Source organism: Nesoenas mayeri (assembly GCF_963082525.1).
Source record: "Nesoenas mayeri genome assembly, chromosome: 1".
Lineage (NCBI taxonomy): Eukaryota > Metazoa > Chordata > Aves > Columbiformes > Columbidae > Nesoenas > Nesoenas mayeri.
Genome location: NC_137541.1, coordinates 76,739,162 through 76,754,499, shown reverse-complemented (window position 1 = coordinate 76,754,499; position 15,338 = coordinate 76,739,162). Strand labels below are relative to the sequence as shown.

The 15,338-nt window shown below is 38.3% G+C and overlaps 1 protein-coding gene across 1 annotated transcript in view; it reads left to right on the top strand.

Moving 5' to 3' along the window:
* ABCC9 (ATP binding cassette subfamily C member 9) overlaps positions 1-15,338 on the top strand; it is a gene marked incomplete at both ends in the record, with an annotated part of 64,787 nt that overhangs the window by 32,721 nt on the left and 16,728 nt on the right. Inside the window, 12 exons of the mRNA XM_080364112.1 lie at positions 635-673; positions 2,293-2,394; positions 3,809-3,893; positions 4,387-4,467; positions 5,470-5,607; positions 6,105-6,230; positions 6,788-6,884; positions 7,909-8,150; positions 9,084-9,232; positions 10,943-11,012; positions 11,870-12,027; positions 14,689-14,781. Of these exons, the coding sequence (XP_080220238.1) occupies positions 635-673; positions 2,293-2,394; positions 3,809-3,893; positions 4,387-4,467; positions 5,470-5,607; positions 6,105-6,230; positions 6,788-6,884; positions 7,909-8,150; positions 9,084-9,232; positions 10,943-11,012; positions 11,870-12,027; positions 14,689-14,781 (1,380 nt within the window). The remainder of the gene's footprint in view (positions 1-634; positions 674-2,292; positions 2,395-3,808; positions 3,894-4,386; positions 4,468-5,469; positions 5,608-6,104; positions 6,231-6,787; positions 6,885-7,908; positions 8,151-9,083; positions 9,233-10,942; positions 11,013-11,869; positions 12,028-14,688; positions 14,782-15,338) is intronic.

The following is a 15,338-nucleotide window of genomic DNA, read 5'->3' as shown; positions in this document are numbered from 1 at the left end:
AAGTCAATTAATAAACAGAGGGAGCTGCAAAATAATTCATGCCATTGCTGCCATTGCATGCTATTCAAAATGTATTTCATGGACGTGATGCTCAAGGCATGGAGGTTGACAAGGAAAGCCTAGGTGTCATAGTGCCATGCATGGGTTGATGCAGCCTTACTGCTAGTAACAGGTTCAAAATCTGTTCTGTTTCAAAAGTGTATCTTCACTCAAAAGCTTATCTTCACTCCAGAGGAAATTTGATGTTAGTTACCAACTTTTGCAGGTAATTGGTGTAACATGTGGTAAAGCTAACTTACTACTTGTCAGTCTTTTATATGCCTAGGCCATAATGACAATTTCCTTTTGAATACGTTTTATAATACACTTTAAATTTTTAATACATTTTCTAACAACATAACTTACCTGTTTAGCCATCATATGCTATAGATATGACACTGTGTATTTAGAAAAGTTATATGCTTTTAAATAGATCTTATTTATTTTCCCTTTAAGAACAAAAAAACCCGCAAACTGATGTTGAGTTCTTAAGATATGTACTGAACTACAGTATGTGTGTATGTATGTAATACTTGCACAAAGTGTTATTCTCTATATTTCCTGTTTACTAAATGTCATTTACCATAACTTACAGTGTAAATGAAACTGAGCCTTCTTTTGAAGCATCCAGAAGGTATTATTTCTGTTTTTGGTGTATCATAATACACTCATTCATTTCTTCAGAATTTCCTCAAACATTCATCTTTGTACCCTTAAACCATCTCTGTGTTTTCTTACCATGTGGGTAATCATTTACTGTAGGATGAACTGACAGAATGTGTTAAATCCAGTGGATCCCAATCTTCTCCAGCCATTGTACCACTACCTCAGTCCTGTCTGAAAGATGTTCAGTGCTTCCAGCTCCCGTTTGACATCACTGGGAGTTTAGTGTGCTCCATACCTTGCAAGACAGGGCCTCCAGATGTGAAACATCATTACATGTACCCTCCCACGTGTTTGTGTATTTTCTAATCAGCACTGGGTTTACTTTTGCTTGTAAACCCAGCTTAACAACTATGTGACGGAGCAGGGCACAGAGCGTGCGAAGGAAGCCAGCTAAGGTCCAGCCGAAATCAAGCAGTGACTCCACCCCTGGCTTCACTGACAAGGGCTGCAGGTTTAAAAGAAAGGACAAGCTAAACTAAAAACACATCGTAAATGATAGAGAAGTAGTGGCACACATAGCTGTGGTTGGGAGCCATACCATGATTTACTACTTGATAATCCTGAGATCATATTTCATACTAGTGCATACTGAACTTCTAAAATTCCTTCAGTTTTGGGGGATACTACTGACTGCTTCTAACCAGCTATTTCTCATACCCTAGCACCCTCTCTCTCAATAGTAAATCCTAGATGCTTGCACACAGAACTATATCAAATGTGTGGTTTGAAGCAGTATCATCAAAGAGACTGAGAAGGAAGATAAAGTGTTCAGGTCCGTTAGCCAGTACCAGTTCACACCTCCTTCCTCACACATCTTGGGCTTCTCAGAAACATGTCTGAAAATACATGACCTTTTTTGACATACATAGGCAAAAGAAGCAGAAGTAAAAAACATTCACACCCCTGTTGTACACATTTCATTAGGTATTTAGACACAGTTAAAGTATGTCTAATAAATACTTGGGAGACTGTAGTGATTCCTTCCAAATCAGTATTAAACTGCCCTCTTTTCCAATATCATGTCTGTCCAGTGAGGATCTAATAAACCTAAAGGAAAAATGCGTTAACTCAGAAAAAAAAATGTTTCATGTGCATGCCATGTAAAATAATATAAAACTTCCAAAACCAGCAAGTCAAATGTCCTGATGCCATTTGAAAAGTGCCTTTTCACTACTTGTTTTAATACTGGAGAAAAAACAATCAAACAAAAAAGAAGACCAAAGAAACCAAACCAAAACAAAACACCAACCCCAAACAAATAACTATGCTTGTTAGGATTTAATAATTTTGATTATTTATAATTTGCTTTTGGATTGAAATTGCAGTTACTAAACTGAGGTATGTACCAGGAGAATGGAATACAACCCAGAGTGTAGATTTTGCCATCAGGGGAGAGAGTGGGTGCTGTTCTAACAAAAGCATCTAATTTAAAATTCTTCCTTTTACTTTTGTAACAGTTGCTTTGTCTATGTGTTTCTCTGTATTTTTATGAGTGCACATTCATCAAATTAATTTTTGAAAACTGATTCTTGGGCATTTCATAATGTCGGCACTTTGCTTTTTACTAATGCTCTTATCTGTCTACAGTAGAAACAGATACTCCGTGGCTTACGCAGCTCAGAAGCCATGGCTGCTGAATGCAACTGTGGAGGAGAACATTATCTTTGGGAGCCCATTTAATAAACAGAGGTAAATATCACCCACCTTGCAAGAACACCTGGCAGCTTTTTTTTTAAAAAAAGGGTTTTTGGCTTCTTCTGGAGAGAGTTTGTAGGTTTTGAAAAATATCAATGCACATTAACCCTCGACTGGTGTTAGCTAACCTGACTTTAGCCATCTCAAAGGAAGGTTTCTGTTTAAACTTAGTCTTTCAAGGCTCCCCCGCTAACCAGCATGCATATCTAAGATGTTTGTGAGAAATCACACAGTGGCAGTGGCTCTCTGTGGAATACAGTGGAAGCCATGTGTGTATTTTTCAAGCAGCTAAAGTTAGGTGAGATGAATCCCATCTTTGGAGATTACTGACATATTTTTGTTTTGTTTAATGGAACCTGAGGTTGCCAGAGGACTCTGGAAATCAGAATTCTAGGCATGTTTGCACTGAGTTTATGTGCTAATCCTGCTGTGATCAAGTTACGGGAGCAGCCACTTTACAAAAACACTGCATGTATGAAGATGGGGTGCCTCAAGGAAATAATCTTAATTCTTTCTTCAGAAATTCAGGAGAAGTGAGTGTGAAAGTGAAGGTGCACAGCTTCTGTTGTGCCACTTGCTTCTTGTGTCCTTCTAAAAGATCAGCTAACAAATACAGTGGAAAAAGTGACTTGACTGAAGGAAAACAAATTGCTGATGTTTTCAAAGACAACACTTTCTTTTTTTTTTTAAATTGTTAAAAATGCATCCCATTCCTCTTGGTGTGTGCTTTGCTAAGATGTATAACTCCATTCTCACTTAATAGAACTTAGCAACTACCAGATATCTCAAAATCCAGATAAGCGTTTAGAATTTCAGTGATCAGATTCTTCAGCTACTGCATCCATCAGCGAAACTTCACTCATACCAAAGGGGCAAGTCTGAATTACGCCACTCAGTCTGATCCCAGCTGCTTATTAGCAGATCATCTACAATATATCCACAAACCTGGAAATCTCACAGCAAATTTCAAGTTTGTGCAAGTGGTTTCCTGATTATGGAAAGATCAGAAGCACTGTAAAGATCCTTTGTCCTGTAATATCACACTGAAGTAAGTGAAGAGGCACCTAAACGGGGAAGAATAATAATTCATTGGAAAATGGCTTCAAATGATCCAGAGTCCAGCAAAACAGCTCTGTAATAGGGAGGAATGTACTCAATAATTTACGTAATCGAATCTTTAAAAAGTAGGCTTACCAATAAAGATCTCTAATAAATATGCCATTTTTTACAATGCTTAGTTTACAACACTCCATGATTAGCTGCTGAATGATCTTTTTGCCCTACCTATTTTTCCAATTATCCAGCTATCAAAGAGCCATAATAACTTAGCAGTGAATTTGAGCTGGAGATTTTTGTGTTGGCAAAGTAAGTGACTGCTTAAATAATTGCAATGACCATATTTTTACAGGTACAAAGCTGTTACAGATGCATGCTCTCTGCAGCCTGACATCGACTTACTACCGTTTGGTGATCAGACAGAAATTGGAGAAAGGGTAAATAATATGAATGCTTTTATATCTGCTTAACCTATGTATTAAGAAGGCACTCTTTGATGTCACTCAGACAGATCTAGTCTGTATTGGGCTACCAGCCTGGTAAATAGTTGTGATTCACTGGGGATTTGTGCAAAAAAATTAAAAACTCTTTTCTGTCCTCAGCTGTTTCTCAAATGGGATGTTTTATGAAAGTCTCCTATATTTTGCTTGCAGAATTTGATGCTGGTATTGGTTACATTTTCAAATCTAAGAAGCTCACTGTTCTTAGAGAAGCTCTTAATAATTTACACTTACCCATGATTACTTGCTAAATAATAATTTTTCTTCTGATATTATATGAGGATTATGCTTGTTTATCAACAGGATTAACATATTAATGAGGCTTTTCATTTTTATTGGAACTCTGTGTAATTGTAAAAAATCACATTTCCAAAGTCCTATCATAATGTTTATTCAAAGATACATATTTCTGATGTATTATATTCATTAGGGGATTAATTTAAGTGGCGGCCAACGACAGAGAATCTGTGTAGCTCGAGCACTCTATCAGAACACCAACATTGTCTTCTTGGTAAGATTTTTCTTTTTCACATGGAGCATGGTAAGTCAGTAATAAAACTGTCATTCCTAATATTTAGCTTTAGGAAAATTTATGTTAGATTTAGAAAACTATAGGGCCTCGTATTCAACTCCAAATCCAAATTACAGAGATAGGAAATAAACATCCACCAGAGGCAGCATCAAAACATACTGGGAGACTGATGAAGGTGGGATTTCCTACACCGGAACAGCAGAACATATTGTCTAACTTCTGCTTGCTCTCGGTGGTGAACTGCTGTCAACATAGTTCCACTGAAACCAGCAGAACTTCTAAGGAAAAGCACCATAATGCAACTACTTGTGAGCAATGAACAGATTGGGGTTCAGCTCTCTCCTGCAGACTGCTGTGGATTTGGACAAACTTCCTCTCCTCTGTTACTAAATTCAAGGCATGTCAGGAATTTCAGGAGCCTACTGCTCATGAGGGGCTCTTCAGAATTAAACAAGGACTTCTGTTCTCAGAGAAGTGTTTGCATATAATATCCTATAATATCCTTATCTTAATATTGTCTTGTTGCTAGCCACATGCACCGAAAGTGAAAACCAAGGACACCTACACTTTAGTTTACAGGAAATTAGAATAGTTCCTGACTCTGCTTTATCTTACCTGTGCCAGTTTCCCATTAAAATTAGGCCCAAGCTTGGCTCTGGATCCTGGCATTTTCAAATTTGGGCAGGAAATTCCAGTTCTCGTGTTCCTGATCAGATTTACTCCATGCTGTCAGTGTGACAGCAGCATTGCACACATCTAGACACAAAAAAAAATAACTTAATCTATTGCTATGATTTGAAGAATGATGGATTCTATCTCACTCTTTCATGATGCAGCCCTATGACTAGGTCTTTGTCATCAGAGAGAGATGAAACAGTAGTAATGGCACATTTTCTATTTTTAAAAAACTCTTGAAAGAAAAAAAACCTAGTTTTAATATTGTGTTCTAATTTTTTTAAATTTTATTCTATTCGATTGCAGGATGACCCATTCTCTGCACTGGACATTCATTTAAGTGATCATTTAATGCAGGAAGGGATTTTGAAGTTTCTCCAAGAAGACAAGAGGACTCTTGTTCTGGTGACACATAAGTTACAATATCTACCACATGCTGACTGGGTAAGAGAAGAGATACCATGATGCAGATTTGCTAATGGTGAACATACACTTGATGTTAGCACGATAACATTTAATAACGTAGAGCACTACTTTTCTCTGTAAGAGTCTCTCCTTAATTCCGTATGTCATGCAATTAACTGCAGCTTTACACAATACAGGCTTTATAGTAGAATGAACAATTTTATTTTTACATTATCTCTGTAGTTTTTTTTTTATTGAAAGCCACTGAATAATTGTGACTTAATAGCAAATATGACTGTTACTTATTATGTCTTGTCCATGCTTTTTACAAGTATGGGTAAGCATGGCTTATAGAAATTTCAGTTCATGAGGTGTGTCAACAAACTTTAAAAGTAATTAGCAAAATAGTGGACACAGTGAACACAGAAATTTCCGTAACGGTAATATCACAAATACCAAGATGTGTTGTAGAATCCATATCAGTGCTTATGGTGTATATGTTGCTAAGTAGACCTCTTGAATGCTTTCTGCCCTAGATCATAGCAATGAAGGATGGAATGGTGCTTAGAGAAGGGACACTAAAGGATATCCAAAACAAGGATATTGAGCTATATGAACACTGGAAAACTTTGATGAACCGCCAAGATCAAGAATTGGAAAAGGTAAACAGGAGCATTTGGGCAAGGATGACCTTTCTGAAAGGAAGTATTTCTCAGTTGATTTCTGAAAAATAACCAATGTCAGGACACAAATTTTAAAGTAGTCTTTAGGGAAAAGAACCACATGAGCTGTAAGGAACTTGAAGGACTCAAATAGATTGCCTAGGAAGTGTGTAGTACCCCTGTAATGAGTGGTTTGAAGGACACATTAGACAAACATCCTTTTGGAATGCTGTGCACTACTGATCCTCTGCTGTGGCAAGGGACAGACTGAGGGACTTCCTCAAGTATCTCTTAGCCCTTTATTGTGTTATTGCTATGAGCATTTGGGATTCTCTCAATACTATTTTTGAAGTTTTTATCATTCCAGAAGCGAGGGAATGAAAGAATGGAAGAAAGCGCGAGGGAAGGATTTTCTGAAAGATAAATCATAAAATACCGTGCTTTTGCATTTTGTGAGCTAAGTGGTCCAAATAAAGTCTTTCTGAGGTTACTGTTGGTGCTACAACAGTAGCAGAGAGCTAAGCTCTCAAATTAATAAATACATTTCCTTATTACAGGATATGGAAGCTGACCAGACTACTCTTGAGAGAAAAACCCTTAGGAGGGCCATGTACCCCAGAGAATCCAAATCACAACTGGAAGATGAAGATGAAGGTAGGTTTTAACATTTCACTTTGTTTACTCTATTACCAAGATGGCAATTCTTAGCAATGAAGTGTGAAGATTTTGGGGACACTTGGTAATAACAGTGAAAAGTCACATACTTTTATCTGTTTAGAACATGACTTGTTCAAGGGATTCTCCGTAGATTTCTGTAAAAATTGTGCAGGGATAAGGGTGCAGCAAATTAAGTTCATTCAGATCAAAAAACACATATCGGTAACTTCACGACAGAAATATAATCTGACATTGCATTCTATGTGACCTAGGAAAAGTACACAAAGTCTCTGTATTCCAAATAGTGTAGAATTTCAACTTTCAAGAAATCACTTACTAATTCATTTTTAAAGTTCAAAATCAGAAATGGATGGAAATACTGTCAGTTCAGGGCTGTCAAGAGCAGGTGACCATTTCTCTTCCCCAAGTGTGGCCTGCAAGGCTGTCAGATGTATATTCTTATTACCTGGAAAAAAAATATAAGTGCAATGTTCATGCACCTATGAAATATGTATTTCCCATAGCAGAAGTCTTCCACCAATTCTATTTCGGTATAATGTGAACAATTATCATATAGTCAAAGATCAGAGTAGAAGAAATGTTAATCCCACAGCTGTGCTCTTTTATATAGACAAGATTTTGGTACTCAGGAATAAAGTAAAAATTGAGTACTTTTATGCAACAGGTGACAGAGTCTCTGAATGTAAAGCTTTGGAGAGCTTTCTAGAATCTTCCATGTGACCCAAAATGCTATGCTGGCTGTATAATAAAAGCAGCTGAACAGGTTGGGAAAGGCCTAGTCTCTACTATAAATAGTACTGAATACCTGACTTACAAAAATTTGTCAGGACAGGGGAAGTCTTATGAAGATATGTCTGAAATGTTTGCTGGTTTTGAGTGGCAAATTTATTTTCGACATTAAAACTAGAATTCAAATTAAAAAGCCAACCAAATCCGGTAAAAACAGGTATAATCCTTAGTGCTGCATCCAAGCTAACTTGATCAAATTTCTGAGTCACAGAGGAAGAAGAGGAAGAAGATGAAGATGATAATATGTCAACTGTCTTGAGACTCAGGACAAAGATGCCGTGGAAAACCTGCTGGAGATATCTAACCTCTGGAGGATTTTTCTTGCTCTTTCTGATGATTTTCTCAAAGTTGTTGAAACACTCAGTTATAGTGGCCATAGATTATTCGCTTGCTACATGGACATCCATGGACAATAAAAATGAAGTCAAGGACGTTGATAAGAGCACAGATAAGGTGAGCCATATCTTGGAGCTTGACAGGGGAAAAATGTTCTAAAATAATTATTTGCTGTTCATCTATAAGCCAACTAGATTGGAAAGACAGATAAATACCATAAGACTGGCCTTTGTATAGGATGGATGAATTGTTTATGCTAACACATATGATAATTCAAATTTTATCGGTCCTTTCAAACATGCAAAAGTGAAACAGAAGCATATTTGAGGTTAGAAAAATGATTGGCTTTTCGAAGGAAGAAGCCTCATACTAAACTCTTCCATGTGGACTTTTTAACACCTAAGTCAGTAGCCCCATTTTCCCAGGTACTGGTTGTCCTGTCATGTCCTGCAGAAAAAAAAAAAAAAAGAAAGAAGAAAAAAAAAACCTCTTCAAGCGCATGACTTAAAGATGATCTGCTTATAGCTGTAAATTTGACTCATATACAAATATCTCACTGGAATTCACTTAGTAAACTTTCAGAAGGCTTACTTGTGTTATAGCCCTGGCAGATTAGTTTAGGATTTGCTCTGGTAATTTTAGTGGTGCTTTAACTTAACAAAGTGGAACTTTCCAACATCTTTCAAATGCCTTAGTTCTTGAGAGGTTCTACTTTGGTTGTCTGAGTTTCTTGGCTAACAGTTTACATACTTTTGTATTTATCCAGTTAGTTTATCTTCACAGTTCTAAGTACTATCACTTCAAGGTCTTGAAGGGTACTCATCAGTAGACTGAAGGATCTTAGAGCTGCCAGAACTTCTGATTATGTGAACCTAATGAATTGCAGTTCCACCATAGCTTTTTTATTTCCAGAAGATTATATTAATATAACTATGTAATATATGTGATGGGACATGCTAGCTGATTGCTACCAGTTACCTTGGGAACTTCCAAGTAGAAAAGAGAAATATGTGTTTATTTCTAGGACTGATGTATTTGTTCTTTTATTAGACTTATCATGTAGCTGTCTTCAGCATCCTCTCTGGAGCAGGGATTGTCCTTTGCCTCATCACATCTCTGACTGTGGAGTGGATGGGCCTCACAGCAGCCAAGAACCTACATCATAATCTCCTCAACAAGATCATCCTTGGCCCAATCAGGTACGACAAAAATAATATTCCTCCCGAAAAGCTACATGGTCAAATCGTGTCCTCTTTGTAATAGGGAGAGTACCCCTGTGAAAAGCTCCTATATTTGCCTTGTTTCTTCAAGGCCCCAAAACATGAAAATAACTAGTGAGGTAATAAGAGAAAAAAAATTCCATGTGAGAACATGTGAAGTTCTTCCCCCTTTTTTATCTGATTGAAATGTGAGAGACACCTCATACCCCCTTCCAAGCTGGAGTGTCAAGGATGGATTTGAGTGTGATTCTAGCTCCAGGACACCCAGCTCTAACTCCGAACAACAGGCATGGTGTCAACCTATGTGGACACCAGGCTGCTTCTGATGGCTGGGGACAGGGTCTGTGCACAATAACCACAGTCCCTCACAGGCTGCAGGGTGGCCAAAACAATGCTTGCATCAGCAAGTTTGCTGATGATACAAAACTAGGAGGAGTGGCTGGTGCACCTAAAAGCTGTGCTGCCATCCAGTGACACCTGGACAAGCTGGAGGGTTGGGTGGAGAGGGACCTGGTGAACTTCAACAAGGGCAAGTGTAGGGGAGGAATATTCCTGGAGAGGAATAACCTCAGGCACCAGTTTAGGTTAGGGGCGAACCTGCTGGAAAGCAGCATTGTGGAGAAGGACCTGGGAGTCCTAGTGGACAACAGGTTGACCATGAGGCAGCAATGTGCCCTTGTGGCCAAGAAGGCCAATGGCATCTTGGGTGCATTAGGAAAAGTGTGACCAGTGGATCAAGAGAGTACTGAGAGTACATGTGACAAATAGATGTTCCATTCCTCCCCCTCTACTTTGACCTGGTGAGGCTCCATCTGGAGTACTGCATCCAGTTCTGTGCTCCCCAATTCAAGAAAGACAAGGAACTACTGAAGACAGTCTAGTGGAAGGCTACAAATATGATTAGGAGTCTGGAGCACCTTTGTTATGAGGAAAGACTGAGAGAGCTGGGTCTGTTTAGCCTGGAGAAGATTGAGAGGGGATCTTATCATTGTTTATAAATATCTCAAGAGTGGGTGTCAAGAGGATGAGACCAGACTCCTTTTAGTGCTGCCCAACAACAAGATGAGGGGCAACAGGCATGGACTGAAGTACAGGAGGTTCCATCTGAATATGAGGAGAAACTTCTTTACTCTGAGGGTGCCAGAGCACTGGAACAGGCTGCCAAGAGAGGTTGTGGAGTCTCCTTCTCTGAAGACATTCAAACCCATCTGTACACATTCCTGTGCGATCTGCTCTGGATGAACCTGCTTTAGCAGGTGGGTTGGACTAGATGGCCTCCAGAGGTCCCTTCCAACTCCAACCAGTCTGTGATTCTGTGACAACAAATACAGTTATCATGATGCTTTAAAGAAACAGAGTGCTGGTGTACAGTACCAAGCAGGAGGTTGAGTAGCAGCCAAGGACAGGCTGTGTTCTTTGGATGGGATCTTAAATCTTGAGGAAGTGTGGATGAAAAAGCAGAGGGCAAGATGGTAGGTTTTTTGAAGAGGAGACTTAAAAGTTTTGAGGGTAGAAATATCAAGAGAAGCATTTAGATAGGATGCAGGCATTATGATCTCATTTTATTCATATTTACTGCTTGGGTTTACAAAATGGCAGGACACAGCTCTGTGTTCTCTCTGATCAGACTTTTTATCCAAAACTGGAATTCGCTTTCAGGTAACTTTTTGGTTTTAATTTCCTCAACAGGTTCTTCGATACAACCCCATTGGGACTAATTCTGAATCGCTTCTCTGCTGATACAAATATAATTGATCAGGTAGACATATCAACATATTCTGTTTTATTACATCTTGGCTTTGTAAATTTTCACTTATCTACTGAATAAGGTGATGCATTCAAATATTCAGTTGAGAAAGATATCAAAAACAGGCTCTGGGAATGACACTAGAAAAATTCAAAATAGAAAGTACACACACGTTTGTAGCAATGAAGGCAGGTAACTATTACAATAAGCATGGCATGAGATGGTGGCTCTTAATTTTTTGCCTATGCAGACTAGTTATTTCTAGTGGGAGACCTGGGTTAACAAAACACCGTATTTTAGACTTAAAACAGGAAACAGGGTAAAATACAGTAACTTGAACTATATGGGACAAGTAGATGTTCCATTCTGGCTGCAGCACATGTGAATTTAGAGCATTCAGGGAGAAGAAGGGATGCTTTCACCATTGCTGTGAATTAAAATGTTTGGATGAGCAGTAATCCTGAATGTAAGGGTGATGGGAACACGGAAGGAAAATGAAGAGGCTCTGAGAAAGAGCATGCTGTTTCTCTAAATATTTGAGATATAGAGAACAATTTTCTATTTCTTGCCTGCAGTGGAAATGGCTCCTATTTCTCCATGGTCTTTGAAACACTCACCTTTAGAAATAAAGGTGACTCATTTTTTAACCTCTGCACGTTTGAATATCAGACCCCCAAAAAATGTAAAGTCTCTTGATATAAGGATAATATTAATGAAGTGCACAGCAGTATAATTCCAGTTTCCCTGTGGTTCTGTATAGAAAAAGGCATGTCATAGAATCATGGACTCATAGAATTGTAGAATCATAGAATGGTATCATGGTACTACTGGTGACTTTTGCCTTACGTTTGTTATTTGTTTCGCTCCAGCACATTCCTCCTACCCTGGAGTCTCTTAGCCGGTCCACCTTACTATGCCTGTCAGCCATTGGAATGATCTCCTATGCCACACCATGGTTCCTTGTTGCCCTCGTGCCTCTTGGAGTAGCATTTTATTTCATCCAGAAATATTTCAGAGTTGCTTCCAAGTACGTGTTTAAAAACCTACCTAAAAATTTATTCTAAAAAATTTGTACGTAAGAATTGTGATGGTATGTGATGTTATAGGAGCTACTATTAGGGGAAAATAGCCATAGCATCCTGCTTTTGATCCTGAGTCTGAGACATATATCAGAGGATGTTTCCAGCTGACCTGACTACAAATGGGCTATTTGGGAAAGTAACACTAGTTGCATCACTTTTGTACATGGTTGGCTATAGAGTCAGAGGAGCATGAAGTTTGTTAATCAACTGAGCCAGCCCACATCTGCTCAAAGCTCCTCTTTGACCTTTTGAGGGTTAGTAGAGAATGTAAAATAGCTTCCTGGATTAACTTCAGTCATGGCTTTTTCTTCACATTGGGAAAAAACTCTACAGGAAGTAATTTCTACTGTACAGAACATTTCATATTCAGAATGGTTTGCTGGCTGTAAAGAGTACATTTTTTTTTCAGCAAAGAAGTGTGTCATGGTTTCTTAGGGTCATGCTTCTAGTGCTAAATCCATTATGTAATTTAGTAGAATATCTTAAGCAATCCATTCCAAGTTTTTTCTTAAATTCAGTCATGCTGTTTCTTTTTTTTATCAGCCAGATTTCTAGCTGGATTTACTTCACTTTCTGATACTTAAAACCACCTGTCAAGGTGCCTGCTAACCTGCTAGGAGGCCAAAATAGCCTACCATCATTAGCAACTGTGACTTTTGGCCCTGTCTTTGCAGTATGCACGTGGTAACACATCAACAGCTCTTTGGTAGCATCCACTTAAGAGGCACAGTGATTTTCAACTGAGCGTTCCAGTACAGTTGGCTTCATGGACAGCACTCTTATTCAGGTAGCCTGAGCCTTAAATCAACAGAGCAGGAGGGGCACAGAGCGATATATCAATGATTTAGGTTGGCTATAACCTACTTTTCATCAGCTTCACTCAGAATTCCCAAGGAGATTTATTAATAAGAAAACTCTATAATCAGAATTCACAAAATGAGAATGTTTAATTCTGAAATAATTTGCTTAAATTCTTTGAGTTTTTATAGAAACCTTATTCTTTCCCCACCAAGTTTCCAAACTAATGCTCTACATGGCAGTACACTAGTTCTCAAGGAGGCTAAGGAATCAGGAGCCTTGGTTTTCATTCTTAAATGCATTATGGTCTTCTGAGTGTCACCCTGTCCTGCTACACATAGCAGTGCACACTATTTGAACTTCTTAAAATACACAAGAGCAGGCAAAATCTGACATATTAGACCACAGGGAAACAGTTTCTCTCTGTGATTTTATATTTGATGATAAAGTCTCCATCTGTGTCCAAACCTGGTTTTCCCACATGCTGTACTGATAGCCATACTATGCAGGCTAGTGATAAGTTGATCAACCCTATAGGTCAGCAGGTCAGCACACACAGACACGTGCATGCATTGGCTCTGCAGTCGCTGATCTTATGGATATCCATATTTACCTAATTAATTTTATTCCCCTACAGTTTTCTAGGAAAATCTGTATCAGCAAGTGCGCTTTTTTTTTTTTTAATCTGTTTAAATTAAACTCTTTTAAATCACTTGTGAAAAATCCAGGGTTGACTTGTGTTCTTTCAATCTACAATAGAAAATAATAAATCTAATTTGTTTCTAGAAAAAATCGTCTTGGGAAATGTAGGATGAAGGAATAGCTTCAGCAAGTATTTATAACTTACTTGCATGCAGTAGTTTCCAGGCTTATAAGCTTCACTAATTTTTAGAAATGCAAATATTTACAGTATTTATTGCAGTTCTTTGATTCCTTGTTGTATTTTCCATTACATCTCTCAAAAACTTCTGTGTACTTTCCATCATAAATTTGAAAGAGAGCATATTTGTAATCAAAACATAAGCAATAAATCCAGTTCTGTACACTGTAACATTCAGCATCGTGGAGCAGTGATTTCTCTTGGTCTATTAACTACAGTGTGCGAACATCGTAAGATTTTAATATATAGTTTAAATATCTAATGATCCAACCTCTCTTCTGTTTATACAACTGGCAGAGTGTTGCAGAAAGATGTATTTGTCTCCACGGTTTGGAAACCATTTCTGTTTCAGAAGACTGGAACTTTTTAGACGTAAATGTCATTGCTCCATGCAGGTCTTGAAAAGACCATTTCTCAATAATTGAGGAAATTTCTCATTCAGATTATTTCTCTGTCAGTTGTTTCTCCGTTTCAACCAATGTTGAAACACTATAAATAGAAAGTATGCTATAGTCTGTTATATTTTATGTTCAGCATGTTATGATACTTACAGATACTCAAAAGGAGGCAAGGTTTATATGGAAAGGCACCCTTTTTGTTAGGCCAGATAAAAATTAACAGCAGGTTTTTATCCAGGACAGATGTGATAATGTCATTATTGCTGTGAGACAAAGAAAAGCTTAGCTGTGACCAAGAGCTAGATATGTGGAGGTGGCTGGGAGGTGATTCAGAAGCTCCTCTGCCAAAAGAGACACGTGATATTCCCATGTCAGGGACTTTCTAGACTATAGAAAATACTGGTTTGTGTGATCCTGAAAATAATATGTGCAATAGATAAAATTTCTGTTCTTGTCTGTTATGCAGTAAAATTTCTACAGACAGAGATGTTGACATTGTACTGGCTGCCTGTTGCTTTTTGTGCTCCCAGGGACCTCCAGGAACTTGATGACAGCACCCAGCTACCTTTGCTCTGTCACTTCTCTGAGACAGCTGAAGGCCTTACCACCATCAGAGCATTCAGGTCTGTAAAACAAATGATTGGAGAGAGGTTTGAGTTCTGCTCTGGCCTGTGCAGCTTGTTGGAGTATGTCTGAGGGCAAATTATTGGATTTGGTGGACGTCAATTAAGTCATCTCAAAAAAAGGAAGACATTTTTGTTTTCGTGTTGCTTTGCCGTGCCTCTCAACACTTGTGCACATTTAATTTACCTGTATCGATTTTCTGCTGAATTAAAGCTGATGACTTTTTTAGGGTACAGTATTGAAACTTTTAAGGTGTTTAGTTTAACCATGCCTTACTTGGAGAGCAGAGAGTTCTCCTTTGCCAGGCAGGCACAAGCACCGTTCTTTCAGACCCCTCCCTTGCTATATCCTACAAGTTGTGCTATCCAAGCGCCCCTGAAGCATTTCTGTATTTAACCCACTCCTCAGGCAGGGAAACATCACTATGGTACTCTCCAGCTGAAAGTACTCATGCAACTAGAAAGACTTTCCAAGAAAACTACGGCAGAACAGAACTTCATCTTAACATTGTAAAACCTAGCCTTGCAAATCAAAACCAAAAAATAAATTCCGGAAG